We start from the raw sequence: 24917 nt of genomic DNA on the forward strand, positions 1-24917 counted from the left end.
CGTTTTATACCCTTAATATAACCCGACATTTAAACGATTTCTGACAATCTTTGCTAACCTTTTGCGAATTATGTGAAAAACATTTTGTGTATGCTGGGACACTTATACCGCATACCTATGTCTAATTCATGTAATTAATTGTTGCTGCAGCATCGTAATGCATGCATTATCATTATGATAATAGTTTGCGAGCATATACTACTAACTTGAATATTTAAATATCGGAATATATCGAATAAGTATGAGGAATACAGATTTGGGCCATACATGTATATTATAGTATTTTTTCTCTCAGACGTGCAATTATAATACAAATCCAATAACAGTTTAGGACCTATAATATTTATAAGTTATATCATGGTATTTCAATTTCTCGATTTGTTCAGACTCAATAATTATTATCCAACAGTATCAACAGATTTCAACTGGAATGGTTCAATGCAACAAACAATGTTGTTTTCGATGCGCAAAATCAAGTTTCTTTTTATTTAACTATTTCCACCAACTTGGAATTATACCGGTATACGGGCACAAGCTGTAAGAAATCAAAACCTTTCATTAGCGAAATTCGTTCGTGGGCACAAAATGTTTAGATAATGGTAAAATAAAATTAGAAGCATCAAAGATGTTAAAAGCTTAAAAAATCTTAAAAGCTTATCCCGCGGTATTTACAATAAGTCTGGGTATTTACAACGACTTACTGATATTTACATATACAGTATTTACTATATAAGTTCCTCAACAGAACTAATAGGTTCCTCAAAGAGGTTGAAAGAATAAAAACAATGAAAAACAGTTTTAATCGCCACCAATTTATAGTTTATCATAAAGTCATATTCCCTTTTTTGTTTCCATGTAAAATATTAAACAAACACAGGAGCAAGCACACCCATATATCACCAACTGATGGACGCGTATATAGCCAACATGTTCTTCCTTATATATTCTTCCAGAGTGATCAGTCCTGATTGCAAAATGCATCTTTGGTCCGTTCTGATACCATTATTTCGTGCACAAACACACGGTACTACTCAATTGGGTCCTGTTAATCACCAAAATATATAAAATCACACGCTGGTCCATTATTTCAGAGAGTTTTAAATAAGTTAAAATGATTCAACTGTTTCCATGTAGACTCGGTCACAAGAAAGATAGGCTCGAGGTCCATAACAATAAGAAATAATGGTATGATCAACATCATTGTTCATGTTCAAAGCTTCCATTTATAATAATAGCGACATCATATAAACCATAAAATGCGATACTAGAACCAATCATATATATCATAATGATGTAAGTGCAGTAAGAAATCAAATAAATAGGTGCAATGCCAACTTTTGCTATACGCATATATAGTTCAATATCCCGATCATGACATATTCCATTTGTTCGCATAACATTATACTAGCTTCAATGGCTTGATGTAAAGTCCGCAATCTGATTCCATAACAGAGTCCCTGATGCTGATGGCCGTGTTTGGCGTGTTTCCACTTTTTCTATAGTTCTAGTACTGATCATGACATAAACATTTTTTCACTATAAACCCTACTTCTAGTACTGAACATGGCATATTCGAGTTCTTGGTAACAGTTTCAAATCTTATGCTTTGGTGGAGTGATTGTATCAGATCAGATTCTGAATGTCCACTAATTGATCCCATAGCAGAGTCTCTCCTGTGTCCGGACGCTGCTCTTCTTGTCTGATAGACTTCTGGTTCTGTCCCTTTTAACTCCTACGGTTTTAGTACTGATCATAACATATTTATCCAAATTCTTTGCAACAGTTTCAATGGATCTTATTTTTTGGTGGAGTCGTTTCATCAGATGAGGGTCCACTAATTGATTCCACGGCAGAGTCTCCTGATGCAGATGGACACTGCTTCCTTTCTGGGGTAAAACTAGGTCCTGCTGAATAAACAAAGGTGATGTTTTAAAGTTATAGATATTTTGATGACCATTAGCGTTATTGTTTAAATATCATCCGTGCTGCGTTCACACATACACATATAATATATTTTCATAATATTTAAGAAAATAAAGGGTAATGCATGATCCTTTACACGAAAATAATGTGTCCGAGGCAGTAAAACGTAAATAATGGGTGAGGCGCAGCCGAACCCATTATTTAAACGTTTTACTGCCGAGGACACATTATTTGCATGTAAAGGATAATGCTGCACCCTTTATTTCTATTCTATTACCACAAAATAGTGTGATTTAAAGAGAAAATATCAAATTTTTTGCCCAAATATTTCAAGTTGTTTACCTCAAGGTGGAGCGCATACGCGTAGCCAAAGCGTATGCACATTCCAATAACACAACCTAACATTCCATTCTCCCTATAAGCAGGTATGCACATACAATAACACACCCCTGACATTCCATTCTCCCCTACATAAGCAGGTGTGCTGTGCGGTGTGATGATAGAAGAACATAAAGTTCGTTGCCCTTGACACTTTATCGCTAATTAATGGTCTGTCACGTGACGCGTTTCAACAAATCACAGTGCGCGATTTTGAATAATGGGCCGTGGGGGTAATAGAATATTATATTAAGGTTAGCAACTATTTTAAACTGTTGCGATTTGGTAGTTAACAGCATCTTGTGAATGATATTAGTGAGCTTTGGCAAAAATTGTATTGATCATTTCATAGCGAGTGTGAATTCAAATGTCACAGATATAATTGTGTAAGTCCTGTGGTTCTTGAATTATCTTGTAGGCCTACGTGGTAAAGAGGGCTAAAACAACAACACTTTTATAAAACATAAATAACTCATTAACAACAATAAATCAAGCAAGTTTTCAAATTATATGATTTGTAGAATGAACTTTTGCAAAACATCAAAGTGTTATTTTTCAATAATAATTATATTGATTTAGATAATGAAAATCGATTTTGTGGCTGCTTCGTACCTCGTCTACTCTTAACGTGACTTTGTTGTTGAAAGCTGCAGCTATTCCAGTTAAAATCCATACACACATACCAGAGAAGATGATCTTCTCTGACACCAGAGGATGATTTAAGGAAGCCCCATCATGCACTGTAAAAGTGTTATCACTAGAGTTTCAACTGCCACTTTACTTTTCAAATCCCATTGAACTCTGTGCAAAAGATGTTGTTTTAGAATTGCCCGTGTGTCATTATTACTTGGTCGATTTCAGATCTAAAGTGATGTATGCATGAAGGATAATTCACACCTTCTGTAGATAACATAAAATGTGAAATCGACTGGCATTTTGAATGTGTATTTATTGTAAATATATCAGTCCAAATTCAAATTTAACCATGCACGTGTGTATGCAGTGGGCGGGCAGCGGTGTCATGTTCACTCACACAGCTGTGCTAACCGCAAGACTTGCTGGGAAGTGCTTAAATCATCCTCTGCTCTGACACATACCTACTGAAGACATGACTTTAATCTTCCACACTGGGAGTGTGAATTTCAAATGGGGTTACAGGAATGAGTGACTCTATTTGAAATCTACACCCCTGTTAATGGGAGATTAAAGTGATGTCTTCCATAAGCATGATAAGGTTGCGGGATTGTAACTGGAATAATCCATTATTATAATAGTCAACCATACTATAAATGATAGAATTATTAAATTTTGAACATACCATTTTGTTTGTCGACGTTGTTCAAATTCCTGTCGACTCGTATTGGAAATTCGTCAGATATTTCTGAAGGCAAACTGCTGGAATTGGACGAGGTTTCGTCATCGGAATCTGTAAGCGAAATGAAAAGATAAAATGCGAAATTTATATAAAATGAAAATGATATCAAATTTTAATCTGAGCAGTGGTTGTAATATTACACACCTTCATATCATTATGATTTTGCTGTTTTTGAAAAAAAATTGAGAATAAAACAATATCAAAGCATGAAATAAGAACAAGCAATTAGCCTCAATTCAATTTCAAATCTTAATTGGTTGAGATTGGATTAAAAATGTCTTTACTCTTGACCGAAAGGCTGACAATAAATGTGTTCACATGATTTGTTGGAAGTTGCCTCTTTTTCCTTGTTCTGTATCTTCAATTATGTTTCTTTCGTTTCTTGTCATGTATGTATACACTCTTAAAATATTTTACTCAACTTGAGTAAAAAGGTTACAACTCAACAAATTGAGTAAAAAACTACTCTAATTGAGGAAATAATACCTAACATTGAGCTCATTGATAATTTTACCCTTAATACTGGCTATTGTTTATCAATTATGTGCTCAATGTTGGGTATTATTTACTCAATGTGAGTAATTATTTATTTTATTTTGTTGAGTTGTGACCTTTTTATTCAAGTTGAGTAAAACATTTTTAAGAGTGTAGGTTAGCATGCCTTTAAGCATGCTATTTAAAAATAGTTCGTTTAGTTTCCCTTGAGCATTTTGCTTGAGCTCCCATGAGAACTACCTGCCGATTGGCCAAAAAGAAGTTTTCATTATCAATTGGACCAATTAGCAACATTGTTAGAATAATTTCACCACGCAATTATTTGCAAAGCTCCATTCTGATTGGTGATTAAAGTAAATATATCATGTAACTGACCAATCAGAGGCAATGTTAGATCGGCAGGGAGTGCTCAGGGGGTTAAAGTGTGTTTCCGCACGGAGCAAACATTAAATCAAACAAAACATAGATATAAAAAAAAAGCTCCTTTTTATACCTTGTAAAGCTAGTCTCCTCGTTGCTGGCATCTCATCTTCAGATGAATCACTGCCTGGTAACTCGTCTTCATTCTCTGATGATATGCTTCCTGGTAATTCATCCTCGTTTTCTGATGAGATGCTTCCTGGCAACTCATCGTCGTTCTCTGATGGAAGGCTGCTTTTCTCTGAAGAGGAATCTGTAAAGACATTAACGTTAAGTCATAATTTGAATTTAAAATAAAAACGTTTCTAAATATCTAAATACATATTTTAAACACTATCTTGTGTTAAAAAACATAAACATCTTCATATTTCTAAACGTGTTTTGGTGTTTATAAATTAACACCCCTATACCTTCACTGTACAAACAAGTGTTTATGAAGTGTTAAAGTGTTTATTAAGTGTTGCTCTGCTGTTTTTGCAGTGAGTTGGAAAAAGTCTGAAGGGGCGTACATACCAACATGACAACATGTGCTTACTTTATTTTAGCATGTTGTTGGAGAGTGAACATTTTGACGTAAGTATGGAAATTATTATTGCTTTTGTAAATTCAATGCAAATCATGCATTGCCATAAGAGCAAAAATGTCCTTTATGTGGGGGGAGGGGGCGTGGGGGTGTATGGGAGGGGTTCGTTGTGTATAGCCTATAGGTGTGTAAACATTTGAATGATGAAATTGATTAGTGACGTTGATTTAGCATGCGGGTACATCCAGAAACAGGAAAGTTTACCTTGCTTGCCGATTACTTTGCTTTTATCAAATAACAATGGGATAAACACAACCAAGTGAATCATTGACTAAACATGTGTGTTGGGGATGTGGTGGTGGTGGGGGGGTGTTGGGGATATGGGTAGTTTTGTGGGTGGGGGTGTGAGGGTGTGGGATGTGTATATTTACCTGATTCATATCCTCCTTCGTCCGATTCTCGATTTAGTCTTCCTCTCTGGGCTTCATCCTCTGCGTCCTATGAAACAAAAGAAATGTATTAATTGTGACACGATCTGGTCCATGGGGGCCAAAGGAGGCATACAATAGGCTATCATTCACTGAAAACACCAAAGGTCTAGCATACTTCTAAAGTTCTAAAGTTTTTTAATGTCTTAGGTATTTTATTGTTTTTTTACTCCATATTTTTACCTTTATCTCAGTTTCAAATTTGCCGCCTTTGGCCCCCATGGACCATATATATTATTCAGTAAACAATTACATTAAAGGTGATGCTAGATAAAACTAGTGATAATTGAAAAGAGTGACAATATAAGGCTATAAGTATTGTTCTTGCAAAAGTAAAACTGGGTCACAAAGAAATTTGACCGATCTACTGGTTCATTTTAGTCCAAAATGTTTCAAAGCAAATTTCACCACACTGATGAACCATTGGACATACTGAAATATCTAAAGTATACTAAAGTATGTCTAGTATTGTGGAACCCGACACCCATCTTTAACCTTATTTTATACTGTGCACAAAAGTATCCGAACATTTAAAATAAAAGACATTTCTTAAGGACACTAAAACTAAATTACCAAATAAATTTATTGATAAATATGGAGAATTTTGTTCTGCGTATTTTGATGCCTCATTCGGCAGGATACGATTTTATTTTCCTAACTTATAGAAATTTGAATAAAAAAGAGAACTTTTCAAAAGTAGCAAAAATTTTGCATTGACTTTTCCCTTGACGCACGCAGATATTGATCACAGTGGAGTGAGCGTTCATGCGTCAGGCTTTATTGAACCCGTAACAAAAGGTAGCAGAAATCGCCTTGAAGGAGGAAATATCCAAATTTGTCACTTTTGAAATGCGATTCTCAACCTTCCATTACATTCATAACTAACTTTAATAATCAGATACCTCACCAAAAGTTCGGCTCACCTTAAATCGTTTGCGATATGACGTTAGTGTAGACTGTTTCTGTAGCGTCACCATCATGGTCTCAATACTCGTCTTCAGGTGCTGCCAATCATCACTATGAGATAAACCTCTTCCCCATAACTCCTCCTCAATCACCAGAGCTTCTGTCAGGTATGTCCTAGCCTCTTGGTAGTTACGTGCTTTTAGATAGATTGATCCTAACACATACACAGCGTGCGATGTCTGGGGAGAGATTTGTCCCGAAAGTTTCTTCTGTCGATCCATGAATTGTTTGGCCACTGGAATTGCGTCTTCGTATCTGTATGGGAAAAAGGAAAATTGTGGTTTCTGTTTCTCAAAAATGGTAGAAGGCCTGTGGCCGAAGAAAATCAACCGAGAAAGCTGCTAGCATTATAATAGTTGGTGGGTATACCTCGTAATTTTGCGACTTTCAAATCTGAACAACTTATATATACTATAGCACAATAGCAGTCAGAAAGGAGTTGCGATTCCGCTGTATAATTGGTGTTTTGTGATGCGAGTTCGAGTCCCGGCACAGTACCTGCTGGTTCTTGAAATTCCACCGAGCCAAGGAACTATCTGCCTATTGTCTCGGTTTACCCGTACAAGACCTCGGGGAGCTGATCCAGGTTGCGATGGTCTATTGTGGTATATGTTTAGGGTGTGCACTTCTTATATAACTGAAGTCTCAAGATTGTTGCTAAAACGGATTATGGTGGGACTTTGATCGGGGTCTTACTGCACATTGGTCAGTGAATTCCTGTTGTGTTGATGATGCTTGGGGGTTTATGCATGCATCTGCATTATGTGCGTAGCGCATTATAAATCATTACGCTTTTAAAAGTCAAGTTACCCCACAACTATTTTGTTATTTATTCAGCAAATTGCTACGTTAATGTTATTGTGATATTGGTTAGCTGAGCATACATTTTGACTTGGTGGAAAAGAATGTTAAAAGATAGCTTAAAACAATTCGTTAATTAGCGTAGGTCTGCGCATAGCTGAAATTTATTGTGGTAAACCATGAAATTTAAGGTATATAGTACCCATATTTGTAGATTTGCCTTTTCATCCTAAGTTTGCAATAATATGTGCCTGTTATTAAAGACAATAATGTGCTAATCCATAAATCCATACACCCCCAATGGAAAATATTTCCTTAATCTTCCACACCGGGAGTGTGAATTTCAAATGGAGTTACCTGAATGTGTGACTCCATTTTAAATCTACACTCCCTGTGTAGGAGATTAAGTTCATGTCTCCCATAGGGGGTATGGATTTCAACTGGAATAACTCAATGCATGACTATCGTTGATATTGTGCTATTGGTAGTCGTGGTGTATAAAGGAACTTATATTTTATACCGAAAGTCACTTATCAACTTCTGTTCCTGACAATCATTCAAATTATTTTATTTCATGACGTCACTCTTCAAAATAAATCGATCAAAAACACAATTCGAGTTATACACTGCATTATTTTCTTTAAAATTGGTCATTAATATTCCCATAATTCCCTAATGTTTCAAAAAAATTGTAAATTATTATTAAAAACACAAATTTAAAACAAAATACGATTCACCTTAATCGAACAATTTTATGCTCCACTAAGTCCAAAAGTTTTGTAAATGATTATGATTAACACGAAACAATTATTATATAGTGTTTTTCAAAAGCGTAGTAAATTCTAGCACTTTACCAAATAGTTGTTGCATTCGTTTGTGTTACAATTAAAAAACAATTAATCACTACACCCATGCTGGCACTAAACAAATAAAACAGCATTCTTTAGTAAAATTGAAATTTTGGCAGTGATTCACTCGTGTTATATACCACTTTACACCGCGAAATCAAGAAAGACACGTTTCTTGGTTTTGTTTGTTTTCAAAAATATGACCAATCGGGTGAGCACATAACTTTCTGATATCAAATTCTTCCTTTGAAATATTTGGAGGTTTGTAATTTACCAATTATATAGGTCTAAATATTTACATAGTATGTGTAGGCCCTATTGTTAAGGGTTTTAAAAGACCTGTAAATTTGCATGCTTTTGTTGTTATGGCAAATTATTAAACTTGGACGTTTTAACATTTAACAGTCCTCGAAGTAAACTAGGTAGAATTTATAAATATAATGTTATGTAAGAAGTGTATGTAGCTGAAATGAAAAGCCATGAAGTGTTGTACCCTCCAAGTTTTAGGTCTTTTGAATGTCAAAATGTAACTTTTTAATAATTTGCCATGATCAAAATTATTTGATATCATCAGGACGTTCCTCGTATTCAGAATATAATTTGGTGTGTCGGACGTGCTCTCACTCAGGTCCCACAAAAACACTGTGCAAACGTTGGTGACCGAGCCCTTAAAATGGTTACATAACTAGTTTTGAATGATTAAAACGTTAAAAATTACCTTTCCAATTCACAATACGACGTTGCTATCTTTTCTTGAGTCCTGCACACGGCAACAGCACCGCCCATCCCTAGTGCGGATTCTAACTCGACGCTCCTATTCATACATTCGATAGCGTCTTCATGTTGGCCCAGCTCACGAAAGACGTCTCCGATGTTGACGATGTATCGTGGAATGTCCAGATGCTTGTTGGAACCATTGGCAAGATGACGACACATCTCGTAAGCCTAAATACAAAAGTGAAATCAACATTGGAAATGAATTAAATTGACTTATTAGACTAGAAGAGTACTCGATGAGAGATGTAAAGTTGTCACACCTGCAGAAGTTGCTCTCTGACCTCATGAGAGCCATTTAGTGCTAAAAGCTTGACAATTGTAATGTCCAGCGTAGGCCTACTCGTAAAACCCAAAACGTTGAACGCATTTCAACTACAATCTTGGAAATAAGTACTTGGAACGCTTGGTACACTCTGCCGTAAATTCCGTGCAGAATTTCTAATGATCATGGAAATGACGTATGTGCTTGGGAACAAACATGACATCAACAACAATGATTTACCCTCCCCCTCCCCATCCATCAATGTTAGACACATTGGGAAACCGCTGAAGACATTGGCATTTCTCAACATTGCATGAGGGAAAGGGGGTGACAGTTTCCGTATGCAAGCGTTCCAAGACTTATTTCCATGATTGTAGCTATACTGCATGTGCGAACATCCAAAGACAGGAAAGTCAACCTTGGTGATTCATTTGCTTGCTCATAATTATATAAGCTGATATCGATAGACAGAGAATGCTGAAATTAAATTCTTGGATTTGTATGTGTGGGGGATGTCTGAGGTACGTGTGGGTATGGGTGGGGTGTGCGGGTAGGGGTGTATGTAGGTGAGATGTGAGGGTGTGTATGTGGGCGAGGGGATTAATTATGCCCACACCAAGGTACATGTAGGGCGCGCGAGTCATTATATATCTTTAGGAAAACTTTCTGTTAAGTTTTTAGTTAATTTCGATTATCAAACTTGTTCGTTCGTTTGTTTGAGTTTGTTTGTCTTATTTAAGTGAAAAACAAACAAACTACCGTAAAACTCGTCTATTAGCATATATAGTGCTTTTGATGAAAGCTAAATTAATCCGGGCGCCATCCATCGACAAAATGATAAAATTGTGGAGTTTGGGCAAATAAATTTCCGCTATATAGCATACACAAACTATGACCAATCTACTGTATTGGCATATTTACTGCTGCTTCATCATTTTAGCTTTCATCAAAAACAACTTATGCCTGTAGACGAGGTTTTACGGTATGTCATATTTTCTTACCTGTAAGAAGCATGTCTTTGCCTTGGTCTTCTCTGCGTTGATATCCAGACCCGCCTCATGTGACAAAGCTCGCGTCTTCATGGCAGAACCGAGGGAATTGATGGCTCTTGCGATCAAGAAATGCTGTCCGTCTTTCAGAAGTTGCTTACGTAGACTAACAGCTTGCTGTATCCATTGAATAGCTTCTGACGCCTTCTTGGTCTGAGTTAAGAGTTCACCACGTAGGCAATAGCAGGTGGCTAAACTGTACTGCTTGCTGCGAACATCTCCAGAACTGTCGATCTTTGTGTTGAGTATGTCTTGTACTTCTTTGAGTTGTTGTAGTAGTTCTTCGGGATTATGTCCAAGTTCTTTGCGATACATGATCTCATAACACTTTAGATCAGCAAAGGCATGCATGTCATTTCTTAGCTTAGCTTTCTCCGCCATGTGTTGGTAAAATTCCAGACCTTCGCTTGGTGAAAACAATAGTTCTGCTGTCAGCATGACCCACCAAAGACTCTTAGATGGCTTGAAGTCTTCCGCACTCTTTAAAATGTTCAGGAATCCGAGATGATTGTCAAGATCTTTTCGTAGTTTTGAAAGACCATTACATACGTCAGTTTGTAACAGTTTGCAAATGTTCCGCAATTTCTTACCGTTGAACTGAATAAATTTATTTTGAGCTTTGTAGAATGCCTTCAGTTCATCACCTGCTTCGCCTTTGACAAGGTCAATGATGAAGGCGCGAAGACTCGCAGGGATACTGTACATCGCGACTTTGTCAGAGAACCGATTATTAGATGATTCCACCTTCTCGATCTGCAGCAGTCCAAGATATTTCAAATGATGAAGATCATATTGCAGAGCTGCCATATCCTTTGACTTCTTACGATATTTGAGAATTTTACGAGCGGCGTCAAGTGAAAACTTGCCGGGAATGGATGCCAACTTAATCATGTTCAGTTTATGCTTCTTTTGAATGGATTGAAACGTGGATTTCAAACATTGCTGAAGTTGGTCGTTCTGTGCTAAGGATATACGGGATATTGACTTTGTGATGTCTATCTTCTGGCCAGTTGTGGGAAGCAGATCTCTCAGATGGATGTTGCCATCTTGCAGACGGTTAGCCAGGACCTGTAAGATGCAAAAGGTGACATAATGAGTTTAACGAATTGTCAAACATACACTGCAAATAATTATTACTCAACTGTTGAGTAAAAAAAGGAACAGAGCAACAAAATGAGTGAATTGAACTCGATGTTGATTAAATTGTACTCAAATTGAGTAAAAATTTAATCAATTATTGAGTTCCGTTTGAGTCATTTAGGTGCTCTGTTCCCTCTTTACTTAACATTGAGTAACTTTTAGTATTTTTTTATTTGGAGTGTAAGGATGGTGGTTACCAATTGGCATGAGGTGCAGGTTGATATAGCTTTAAACAGAGGCAGGTTTGGAATTAAGTGCTTGAACTAATGGTGTAAAGGCTATACCATGCTTTACCGCAAACGCAAGGGTTCTGAGTAAAAATCCTGGTGAGCGTCTTTACTCTTCTCCATTTTTTCTTCAATATTATACGAATTCTTATTTTGCCGGCCTAATTTTGAAATATTACCGTTGTAATTATGACACTTTTCAAAATAGACTAAGTGTTGTTTTTTTAATTTTGGTGTGGGGTGATTATTTGATTGTTCGTTTGTTCGATGGGGTGGTATATTTATTTGCGTGGGGGTTATATTAATGTGTTTCATACACCACTTACCTTAATAACCAGTGGATTTCTGCCACACATGGTAGTGACATCTTTAGCGTCTTCGTAGGTAACAACAGTGTTGCCGGCGTGATAACGGAACATGCGTACTGCTGCATCGGTGTCGAGACCGTTGTACTTATTCAGTCGAACAGCTTTCATCGACTAAAAAAAAAAAACAACAATAAAATTAATAAAACAATCAATTAAGGAGCTACAAACAATCAAATAGGTTTAAAAGTAGACTAGGTACTGTTGGTCGAAGCAACCAAAAAAAAATTCGATTTTCATTATCTAAATCAATAAATTAACATATAACACTTTTGCAAAAGTTAATTCTACAAATTATATACTTGCTTGATTTGTTGTTGTTAATGAGTTATGTACGTTTTACAAAAGTGTTGTTGTTTCAGCCTTTTTTTACAACATAACTCAAGAACCACAGGACCTACAAAAGTATATCTGTGATATTTGAATAATGTCATAATAATGTCATAATGTCTTACTGGTTCCGTCACCTTAACTTTGAAACTTTCAAGATGTTAAAAACATTCAGCTTCCTCTAAGAGAACAAATCAAAACTACGATGACGTCCTACAAACGAAAATCCTTTCGTTAGGGGAGAGGGGGACAAAAAGCAATTTCGTTTGTAATAATAGGACGTCATCAAACTTTTTACCTGTTCCCTACTAAATGTATTATATTTTCTTACGTACCTTGGAACTAAATCCAGCACTTATGTCCAAATCGAAGTGTGACGTCATGATGACTTTCAACTTGGGATTGGGTAGGTTCAGGATGGTTTTCATTGTTTCAATAAACTCTTCATATGTTGGGTTGGTGTCACCAATGGAGCCAGGATCAAGCACGGAATTTGCGTTGTCCAGTAGTAGAATAGTTGTTCCTATAAGAAAAATAAAAGAGAGAAATCCACCATTAACGTTATTGTAAACGGAACCATGATTTATTTTTTTGATACCATCATGTAAAAATCAAGATGAGGATAAAAGAAACACGTTTTGTGAGCAGTGGCGGCGCCAGAAAGTTTTTCGAGGGGGGGGGGGGCGCAAAGTGAATTTCGAGGGAGGGGGCAAAATCAATCAATTTTGCGCAAAATTGCCGCAAAAAGTGGACATTTTCGTACTTTTGTGAGCAATTTTACCGCATTTCCTTTATATTATTTTGAGAAATCCAGGGCAAAGAAATGATTTTTAAGCAAAATGAATGACAACACTTAAAATGAATAACAACACTTATTTATTTTTAAAGATTTTTTACTCAAATTTGTTAATAAGCAACATGAAAGCATTCTATGAAAAATAAATTCGATTAATTTTTGAACGGTAGAAACTCGGTCGGACTAAAAAATGTAATTTACAAAAATTTAAAAAATTTAAAATGTAAAATTTTGAACAATTTCTAAACTGAAACAACATCTCATAATTTAATTTAATTATAATGATCACAATGACTTGTTTCGTTTTATGCAATCATTAACAAACTGTGGCTTACCATATTGTGGGGATTCATACCCCCTCAATAATCCAAACAAGTTATCAAGTTCATACTCTCTGCATTCGACACCAAAAGCATGCATGATGGCGTAGTACACACTCTCCATTGACGGAAGGCCATTGAGGTCAACTGTGACGAGTTTATGTGATCCTTTCATGCGTACGCAAGCTTCTTGCGCCAAGCGTGTTTTACCAATGCCTTCCTCGCCACTGATGCATACGCCATGGATGTGATCATATGTCGTATCTAGAACGGACACAACACTATCCAACATATCGTGTCTACCAAAATAAGGACCTGCAATAAATGAAATAAAGTAAATTTGTTAAAATGTCATCAAGTCGTACATCCAGTTTACTGCAAATAATATTATGTTTATTCAACACTAATGGACTGTATGAATGACGACAGAGTTTCGTTTGAGATAATAATGAACCTCTCAAAAAACAATAGAAAACAAAGGATTTCCTAACTCTTCCATTTTACTGATTTTTACTTGCAAACATGCCGCAGAAACATAAAGCTTATTTTTTGTAAAAGTTGCCTGGCCAGTATCTCAAAAAGTGGAAATACCGACATTTCAGCCCATTTATGGTAGTTTTTCTAAAAATCTGAAAGAATACAATCTCACAAATATGTATGCAAAGAAGGTTCTTAACTATTATGATAGCAACACGTTTGCAAATACTATAATAATTATCATAATAATTGAGCATGCGTGTTTTTTGAAGAAAATACCGTTTTCCCTTGAACTGCACACACATTTGGTTACAATGAGCATGAATTCATTTCAAAAGTATCAAAGTTTACTATTAGTATTTCCTCTTCACTAAATTTGAATTAAATAATGATTTAATGTTTAATTTACCGATATCTGTCTGGGAAATTATTAGAAAACGATTCAAAAGCTTTCAAACACATCATGCGCTAAACGCTTTGAGACAAACATTTTTCTTGGGCTAATAGCTTATAATTTTTCTTGGGCAAATAGCTTATAAATTTTTAAAAAGTTTACATACCTCCAAGAGACGATGAATTTTTGTTGAGCTTTCTTGCAATCGTTTTCTTCTCTCGCTCATAATCATTGACTGCTTCTAACAAGTCCATACGGCCAAGACTGATAAACAACGCTCTCAACAGTCCTGTATCTTCATCATGTATGCGATTTTGTTTTATCAACTCATCGAGAATAGCCAGAGCATCATCGCCAGTGTCGACACCCTTCAATGGATCTTTTAGCAGAGATTGAACTTTGTGGATATCGTCTGGTACGAGGTTGTCAGCTAGCCAGACAGTTAGCCAGCGGAATCGACTGATATCGGTAAGTTCGCCCATCCTCGGCGATGTCAATATCTTCCACAATTTATTCTGTTGAATGCAAAAATATATAAATAAAATAACAATTGATTTCAATTTCCCCGGTCAATTTCCTTAGTTTTTAAAATGTCATATAGCATTAAGTAATAAACCACATATACACTCATTTCCAGGGTCTGCTCATTTCCAGAAGACCCAATAGTCCCTCTATGCACAGGTAAAAGGTTGAACAAGGTACAAATGCTCACGTGTGCCATTTTATTTACAAAACTTTAGAGAGCGCCAGGGGGAATTGGAATTTTAAAAAAAATCAAAAAAATATTTCACGTTCCCCGCGGCTTCCGATCAAATTTTTCGAATACCCCGCTGTTGTTCCCAATTTTCCACATTTAAAACTTAACATCCCCGATTGTTCAAACTGTTAAAAAATCCAGACTCCCCTGATCAAGACCCCCCCCAGTTGCATTCCCCTTAAAAGGCTCCTATCTCCCGGTCCCTTATGAACATTACGTTTCTTCAGAGATATCTCGGGTGTCCACTAAGTCATGAAAATTAACCACGGCAGCTCTTACTACTTTAGCACATGTTGTAACTGAACTTCCATACGCACCCCAACAGCTATAATGCACCCCAATACCAGTGACGCATTATGTGAGGGCGCTATCAATTAAGCGTGTTTTCACAATAATAATGATTTTCATTTATATATATGATTATGCAAAATTCACAGAAGTGTATTCATATCAATGCTTTGTTCGTATTCCACATGAAGCGTGTCATTGATTATTTTATTACTATTTTATAATGTACCCGATATGCCTGTACTTTATAATATCATTCATAATGTTAACGCACGTGAACGATCACACTGTAAAAAGTTAAGTTACGTGCTAGCTGGTTCATAACCCGGGGTTCATAATTCTTGCATGAAGTTTTTAAGGAGTGACTATTTATATATCGTATACCATGTGTATGTAGGTTTGCAGCTACACACGTTACAAATCAACTTAAAACAACTTGCTCTCTCCACCATAGTAAAACTATTGCAATGGTGATGTTCATTATTGCCCCAAAATTAAAACGACACAAAGCCCCACATTCCGTATACATTTTTGCAAAAACGATATTATTGTCTTTTAATGCAACACGTATACATAATAATACTTTAAAAAGTGATATAAAATGTTTTAATTAAATACTAAAAAGTGTACGAATAGTTTATCATATCGGGTAGCCCGGAGAAGTGGTCACGTGCATTAAATGTATCGTAGAGCATGCCATTCCAATTTGTTAAAATGCACGACATGTTCCATTGAACGGTCATTTCAAACCCAAATAACATTAAAATACGCACATCAGCAACATATTGATATATATTTTTAGCAAAGAACCATTTCAATGATTTTTCACACAGGTATAAACCATATTCATACCAAGATCGTGAGCTAATTAAAGGGTCAATTAGGGGTCAATGTCAAAAGAGGGCGCTGTTCGGCACACGGTGCCATTTTTATCGCCAATGTTGACGAAATTTTACAATTGCATTTTAATTTCTTTTTTGTTTCATGTTAATTGAACATATTTTTGATTTTTAAAGGTTTTTATTCACTGTTCTGTAAACAAGTATTATAATTTAATCATATAAGGCCTATATCTACCTAAAAATGACGTTCGCTAGACAAATTCTACTGTTGTCACTTTATATTGTCGAGGTTGACGAAATGATGACACAATTTTGGAAATCACAAAACTTTTAAATCTCTCTAAATAATTTAAGATATACAAATGTTTTTATTTTTATTAATATTTATTATTATGTTGTTTACATGAGTTTGGGCCACACTAATTAATTTCACTATTAAAATAGATCCATAGAGGGGGTTATGACCGATACACGAAAATGCCGAATTTTGGCACGGAAGCGTACCGATTTACTTCATTTCGGTCAAATAGCGCCGCCTACGATAAACTTGATTTTTTTGTAAAAATTATGCCAGAAACATGTCAATTAAAGCCACTGCATCAATATCTACCAATATATATGTTCCATAGGGTCCATACACCTATAGAAATAGCATATGCTTTACCATAGTGACGGCAAGCAGTCACACAAATACACTTCCTGAAGTCATCCTTTTGACACACGCGTCTCTTTTGTACTGCCTCAATATAAATCGGTTTTATCGTGGGTGTTTTCAAAACATAAGCTAAATTTATGGTGGAACTAATAATACAGGGTAAAGTGCATTGTATTCTGTCAACAAAGCCCTTATTTGCAAACTGAACAGCCCTTCAGATAACCAATGACCCCGAGCTATAGTCCCGGTGGTTCCAGTTGCTCCAATATCGGCCGCCGACGCGGTGACGAGATGCCATGCAGCGTCATTTGGGAAAAGGCTTGTTTATTGCTACATGGAAACTAAATTAGTACCAGCAAATTGATCGAATTCCTTTCTTATGAAGTCATGCATGATAATAAACCGACGCCACGCTACCACGGCAAGCACAGCGTTACTTAGCATGGCATATATGGGGAGTATTATGGCGCGGTTTTTCCCACAAATCGTAAATGACTGAAAATCAGATCCGCAGTGCCGAAAATTGGCAGATATTTTGCGCCGTTTTTCTTTTTTAAGAAATATAAATTTTAACACAAAACTATTTCCCAATGCGTTAACAATATATCCGAGATACATTGTCATATGTGTTACATTATATAGTGCCTTAAACATAAGCCCTAGATGGGAGGAAGATGGCGCCAAAATCCTCTCTTATTTTTGGCGCAATTTAATGTCATGGGCAAAGATTGAAAAGTATAATCATGTTTTGTTTAAGATAGTTGAACGTAATTTTACAAGAAATAAACTGTCTAAATTTGTAACTCTTAGTGTTTAACTTCACTTTATAGAATACACGTTAAATTGTACCTAAAAAACACCATGTCTACTGTAATACATTAAAGACATCGGGTAGGGCCACGTGGCCCTAAATTGGCCAATTTCGCGCCATATTTCGGCAACTTGTGACAACAATTTCCCGCCTGTCTTTTTGCTGGTATATTTTGACAGAACTAAACCCGCCAACAAAAATATGCAAGGTCAGTTTAAAGGGCGTGCGTCTGCAGCTATATTCTGCAAGTGACACCAGGAATATACCATGTACCCATATCGTAGATGCTCAGCAAAATATATCCCCTTGATTCATGTATGTAAAATGTTGACGAAAATGTTGTCGAAATGCCGAAAATTGTAAAATCTACCAAAATAGTCCGTATAAACTTTAACAAATTGTCGAAACATTCAGGCAAAATCGCGCCAGAAAAGAGCACACTCATTTCTCGTTAACACCGTACAGTGTACATGTACTCACAGGGACCTTTAAATTTGACGTCAACAAAAATATACACTTACCTTAAGCTAATGTATCATACAAGGAGCAAAATGCCGATTTTTGGCAGCTAAATAATTCCCGCAATTCTTGACAATGATAAAATGTAAAATATTTCCAATTTGTTCCACGAAAAATATGTTTTCTAACAACAGCTTCCAAGATAAATATGTGAGTTAAATGGCAGCATAAAGATGTATGATGATTTTATTAATATATGCATGATCATATATGTTGGTGACGACGACGACGATTGCGCGCGCAGCTATAATGGATCGTGGTCGTGTGGTGACGATTATGATTGGCGGAAGTGGATCACGAGGATGATTTGTGGTACCGCCAATTTATGAAAAAGGATAAGTGTATTAAGCTTGGAGGAGGATTGATATTTGGACATTAAGATTGACATTCGGACTTAAGCGGAGATTGACACCCGGACGTGACATTTGGACATTGAGATTGACATCGGACTTTCTGACGGAGATGGACATTAAAGCCATACGATCTTATAAAATGAGATTGACTAATTTTTTTCAAACCTAATTTTTTGGTATATTTGTAACGTTTACTCATGTCCCAACTTACAACCTGACTTACACCTAAATGGAATCAGGTAACTTTGTTGTGTTTGTAGGTCAACAGAGCAATTTAGACATAATGTCACATTAAATCCCCCATAAAACGCCATATCAACCGGCTAAAATAACCAGCGAGTTTCTTTAACTTTACCTGTTTAACATGGACAAAAACCCTTCACGACAGTTATTACTAATATTATTTCATCATGTTGGGTAAAAAATAACAACATTAAAATTTGACAGAAATTGTACATTATGGCTTTAAGATTTACATTCGGATATTCAGACTGAATTCATCATGCAGATTAATGTTGTTGTGCCATGCATCCACGTGATATATTATTAATATTATTGAAATATCTTGTTTTATGGGTACTGGGTCCAATAATGTCTTTGGCCCGGAAAATCTTTAAATTTACATAATACTATTATGTCAGAAGTCGGTGAGATCTACTTGAAACATCTTGGTCTGTTATAGGCCTACTTCCAATGACTTTAACATTGTGCTTTCAGCTCTGGAGGGTTCAAAATTACATTTTCTGAATCCTTATGACCAGAGGAATACATTAGTAATGTTTTCGGCACAATGTGATGAAGTTTGAACCATGTAAAGTTTAATGACCTTTCCCCCACCCATGGGACACTATTTTTTATTGGGAACAACAAAATTCGCGATATAGGCCTAATACAGATTTTATGGCAAATTATTAAAAAATTATATTTTTTATATTTTTGATATATAACAGTCCTCGAAGAAAACTTTATAGATCTAATAATATATATTTAAAGTGTATGTAGCTGGGTTGAAAAGCCGTCCATCATATGAAATTTTGACCTTTCGTATTGAAGAAAATGAAGGAGCAGAAAAAGGGGAGGAGCGAGTACATCACCACAAGGAATCATGTTCAAAAATTAATGTAATGTCGAATATTTAGCCCGATATTTAGTTTAGGGGACGATCATATAATATGGCCTTATTGGTCCGGGGGAGGGGGCACTCAACTTTAGAAGTGACGGGTAGGCCTATGTGCCTACCGACATCAGGAAGTAGGAGTCTATCGATATAAAACATTGTTTATAAAAGGCGAGTATAACAAAATAAAAAAGGGGGTTAGAAACTTTCGAAAAGATGGAGCAAAATTCTATTTTGCTTCAAATTTGCTAAATTTACAACACATATTTGCTAAAATAAGAGTATTGAGGTTTTTCTTATATTTCAAGAACGATGTAAACTTTCAAAATTCAAAAAGTATATGCATGAAAGCTGCTTAACTTTGCAAATGCATAAAATATTCGATGCCGATTCGGGCATTCGCATGTACCCAAAAGTATCATACAGTGCAATTCTTTCTGAGACACTCTGTATTGTAACCAGAAATAGTAGGTCATGCGCCATAGTAAAAGTTGATTTTGGTTTATTGTCGCATTATTCTTTATTTTTGTGAAATTTCTGTGCCAATATATTTAAAACTATAGAACCCCTTACTGTATACGGTAGCATTTAAAAGCTTGCGGCTTGTTACCTTGTAATATGCATCTAAATACATTATACGGTATCATCATGCTTTAAATTAGCCTGGCTTGAGCGTTTTGCTTGAGCCTGGTCCCATCAGGACCCAAGCGTGTCTCCACACGGAGCGACCATTTAAACAAACAAACAAACAAAAACCCAACAAAACAAACAAACAAGCAAGTCAAAGGTGGTTCCGGATGCATGCGCTATATGCGGCGAAACAGATATCCCGGATGCGGGGTCTCTTGCTGGGAAGTTGAATTCAAAATCAAAATCAAATTAATTGTTGTTCATAATAACATATCTAAAAATTAATTTTGGCTGTAAACGACCAACCTGTCCCCATGTTTGCAGAAAACATGCCTGTAAATGCAGAAATGTATTTAATAATTTATCTGTTATCTTATCAAACCAAAATGTCTTATTGTCATTTTTATCATTGCAATTGTGCACAATTATTTAAGAATAGGGAAAATGTGTGTTTTTATTATCTTATACACCCTGAATTATACACTTTAATTTTAACTATTCATTTAAAAAAAATAGAAATTCAAGAATCCCTACTCATTATATATTTTGCAAGATCCTGTTAAGTCCGCATCTGACAAGACTAACTATTCATACTGCAGTTACTGTCCGTTTTCCTATACACAATACACAGTGCTCTCGCCATTGACGCGTGACTTCTACAAATAGTGTATGTTAGAAGTATAGGATATTGCCTATAGTTAACGTCACTGTGTGAAAAATAACCGGCCAATATTTAAAGTATTCTCTGAAATTCTAGAAAATATTGTTTTGTAACATGTCTTAATTTTTTAGCTAATTTAGGTGTTTGGAAATGTTCACACTTTGGTGTTTTAGTGTATGTTATAGGTAATAGGACATTGCCTAGTTAACGTCACTGTGTGAAAAATAACCGGCCAATATTTAAAGTACTCTCTGAAATTCTAGAAAATATAGTTTTGTAACATGTCCTAAATTTTTAGCCAATTTAGGTGTTTGGAAATATTCGCACTTTTGTGTTTTAGGAAGGATATGTAAACGACAGATAACACCAAAAAATATGAAGAAATTATTTCCAAACCGTGTTACGGTCCACAGCCATTATGTTTCTCATTTTCAAGAATGTGGTTAACAATAAGCAGACTATTGTCTCATTTCGTGAACAAATATTTATAATCGTTCACCCAACTGAAACTATAATACCAGCTCATTGCTCATTGCACAGGTAAAACAGAAACATGTGTAGTGTGGATTTAACCAGAGAAGATCTCATGATGTAACATAGTTGAGCTGTTTTCAATTAGTGTTATCTTGGTTTAATAGCTTTTAATGGGGTTTAAGTCCTGCAAAGGTCGTGGTGAATTATACTGTAGACATGACTACATCATGTCAAATGTATTTTTTTCTGGTCATCAACTCCTCAAATTTGATAAGAACCTATTCATCTCTTTTAATGACAAAGGCAATCAGTTTCTTGTCATTGTGATGAAAAAAATGATATTCATTTTGAAGAGAAATCTGTTTTGTCCCCATCTGAATAGTTTCCCTTGTCAAAGTTTCTATTAAAAATGAGTAGATCGTTTTCAGAATGTACACCCTGTATAATTTTAATACACACCCTGTATAATTTCCTGAATTTATGTATTTTTGATATTCTTAGAATTTGTATTTACAAAATTCTTGCTCCAAAAGAAAAGGGCTAACAACGCGCTATTTCGTTTGAAATCCACACTCCCCCTGTGGAATTTAAGCTAAATGTTTCCACAAAGGATGTATGGGTTTCATGCACTGAGAATACACAATTTCAAATAGGATAGACAAAATTTGGGTAACTTCCATTTGAAATACTCATGCACGCCAGTTGTGGAACATAATAGGTACAGACATATACAGGGGAGTATAATTTATGTTAATAAAATAATGAACACTAGCTAATTCCATTTGAAAAACATACTCCCTCTGTGGAAGGCTTTAAAAAGTCTTCCACGGGGACTATGGCAATTTCAAATGAAATGACCCAATTTTCATGTTTCACTTACCGAATATAGGAGTCAACCTGTGCGTGTGTTAGCACACACAAGTAATAACTGTAGAGTTCTGTAGCAATAGCCTATGTCGTTATCTCTCCTCCATTTTTGTTCCTGTGTTTTGCATATTTCTACTATTCCGGTAAATTAGCTGATCACAGAGAGCTCCTTTTAATGAGACTTTGTTCCCATTGGTTTTCTTATTTTTGTCGCGATTATTCCACACAACACAAATTACCAGCATTCCAGGCACTTCTCAATGTAACGTTATAAAACATGATCATCATCCGTGGTATTGTCTTTTTAAAGACTGTTCTTGTTTGCAACGTTAATGCGAAAGAGGCATACGCCTTGTTGGTAGAATCAAGATGACGTTGTTTCTCAACCAATAATTAAAGAATCACATTTGGGTTTGTTTTTCCACAAGACTTGTAAAACATAACACTTAAGTAATCGATTCTTCATGTAAATACAAAAATGCACACATTATTTTACAGTTACCAGAAGAGAATATACCAGAGAAGATGTGCAGTAACCAACATGCAGGACGTTATAGATAGTGTTATTCATTCATATTAATTATAAATAAATCAACCCGGGTAAACGTGGCTAAAAACTTCCGAAATGAACTGATAATGTGGTCTTCAGCAACCCAGAAAGCAGGCTTCCGGACCAAGATTTGGTGATAAAGCAGAGGATATACCATCAACAGGGTTGGTATGACACTGGACTGGTAGCCTATCGACAAGGTTGGTATAGGAGGAAAAGGAAGTTTATTTATACCATATGATTTCCGGCTGAAAGGTATATTCATGGGCCTTATTTTTTTACGTTAACTAGTAGTACATTGTCAAGTTTGTTACCAAAATATTTAATAATGATTTCCCAATTTTGTGATCGAATACCAGTAGGCCAATAAGAAAAAGAACAAATTTTAATGACAGAGTAATGTATATAGCTTAATAGGCCACAAAGGCTATATGCTATGCCTTTTTTTAAAATTTATTTTTAGAAAAAAAACCAAACAGCATATTTCTGATTGGTTAATAACTTGAAATGCTCATTTCAATGGCCAATTATGACTAGGCTTTAAACTATTTATGGTCAAACTTGCATTTGCTGATGATCTTATTAATACCCTCCTTGATTGGTTCAAAATTGGACACAATATTCATTTTGGCCAATCGGCAGGTAGTTCTCATAGGGTTAAGGGCTAAGTCGGATTGTGTGTGGGGGTGTGTGTGTGTGTGGGGGGGGGGGTGCACCTGAAAATGCTCACTTCCGGGGACAGTTGTGTGTTTTTAATTACACAATCGGGGACATCTGCCAACCGGGGACGTCCTCGGTTGGAGAGACTATAATCCCCTGCATCCCCTATGGCTAAAAAGCATCAAAATGCAATAAAAAACCGGGGACATTACACAGGGTCATGTCCCCGAATGGTAATTTATTCCATCAAAAATGTTTTTGGAATGGACCATTTTGAGGGGAAAACAATTGTCTATTAATAAAAGAAACTTGTGTCTTGCCTGAAAACATACGGGGGAAGGGGGACTCTTAGTCATCAAATTAAAGGTGTAATGGGATATGCTACGGTTTTTTGAGTACCTTTTCAGCAATGTAGAATATCAATGGATGTGGGGATTTGGAGACTTTTGGGCAAATGTGGTTGCTTTTTGTGAACATTTTGCTGACATTTTGTATGCTGATGGGCAGGGCCTGATTTACCATAGGGCCAGATGGGCCCGGGCCCAGGCCCCCCCCCCAATTTTTGGGGCCCCCAAAATTGCCCTGTGCAGTGTGCATCTTACAATTTAGCCGAAAAACACCATGTTTTGGACCAAAATAGCCTACGAAAATTACAAAATTGTGCGTGCTTCGCGCGCACTGGCCTATTATTTAGCAAAATCAGCTTCAATTCGGGCTAATATAGTCTAATTGAAATTTTTCTCGCGCGCGCAAATGTCCTAATAAAATCTAAAAACTGGGCAACTTGAGTGCAAATGCCTTCCTCACGGTGCGTTGGGGCCTCCAAATTTTGCCCTGGCCCAGGGCCCCCAAAAAGGTAAATCCGGCCCTGCTGATGGGTTGCAAAAAAACAGCCAAAAGTAAATACATAGAAAGTCAGCATCCAAATGTCTGCGTGGCACATCCCCGTACCATTTTTTCCCGGACCCCTGCCCCCCGAAAAACACAATTTAAAACACAAAGTCACATCTTTACGCATTAGGCTGACATGATCAGTCCCAATTCTAGAAAAATACACCACTATTTGATCTTGTTTTTCAGAATGATAGCTAAATCCTAATCCTAACTTTCAATGAGTCAAATTATAACTGCATTAAAAGCCCACTTTTATTGTTTGGCAAATGTTTGGCAATAACGGCCAAAAACGTTTTTACAATTTCAAAGACTTGACACAAATTAAGTTTAAACATGCAGAATCTTGAGTGGGTTTGTATTAAATATTTAGGATAAAACATTGCTCTTAATCTTGCTATTTTTGTTTCATTTTTAATAATTTGTTTTGAAATAAAAGAGAAAATGTGTTTGCTAAAAATTAGAGTGCATAAACTGATATTAGACTT

The 24917-nt window shown here is 36.0% G+C and overlaps 1 protein-coding gene across 3 annotated transcripts; it reads right to left on the reverse strand.

Annotated features, from left to right (window-relative positions):
• Window positions 1–1479: 1479 nt before the first annotated feature.
• On the reverse strand, window positions 1480–22666 carry LOC140170217 (uncharacterized). 3 transcript variants are annotated; one of them, XM_072193553.1, is made up of 12 exons: window positions 22342–22666; window positions 14521–14869; window positions 13499–13798; window positions 12703–12890; window positions 11999–12151; window positions 10258–11373; window positions 8936–9162; window positions 6526–6823; window positions 5546–5612; window positions 4665–4844; window positions 3620–3727; window positions 1480–1907 (listed from the first exon to the last, which is right to left on the reverse strand). In XM_072193553.1, the coding sequence occupies exons 2-12, from the start codon at window positions 14834–14836 to the stop codon at window positions 1786–1788; spliced, it is 3075 nt and encodes a 1024-aa protein (XP_072049654.1). In that variant the 5' UTR covers window positions 14837–14869; window positions 22342–22666; the 3' UTR covers window positions 1480–1785. The 3 variants fall into 3 exon arrangements, with proteins under 3 accessions (XP_072049654.1, XP_072049655.1, XP_072049653.1); XM_072193554.1 differs by lacking the exon at window positions 22342–22666 and adding an exon at window positions 18229–18412 and having other exon boundaries at window positions 1480–1904; XM_072193552.1 differs by lacking the exon at window positions 22342–22666 and adding an exon at window positions 18229–18412.
• Window positions 22667–24917: the final 2251 nt, after the last annotated feature.

This window comes from Amphiura filiformis, chromosome 14 (genome assembly GCF_039555335.1).
Source record: "Amphiura filiformis chromosome 14, Afil_fr2py, whole genome shotgun sequence".
Classification (NCBI taxonomy): Eukaryota; Metazoa; Echinodermata; class Ophiuroidea; order Amphilepidida; family Amphiuridae; genus Amphiura; species Amphiura filiformis.

What these genes read in the sequence shown, in the direction of transcription:
- LOC140170217 (XM_072193553.1), bottom strand. Translation starts at nt 14,836, where the DNA reads ATGGGCGAACTTACCGATATCAGTCGATTCCGCTGGCTAACTGTCTGG. An exon ending in GTGCTGGATTTAGTTCCAAG is followed by an intron (nt 12,152 to 12,702) that starts GTACGTAAGAAA and finishes TTTTTTTTTTAG; the next exon opens with TCGATGAAAGCTGTTCGACT. An exon ending in TCGTATTGTGAATTGGAAAG is followed by an intron (nt 6,824 to 8,935) that starts GTAATTTTTAAC and finishes TTTCCCATACAG; the next exon opens with ATACGAAGACGCAATTCCAG.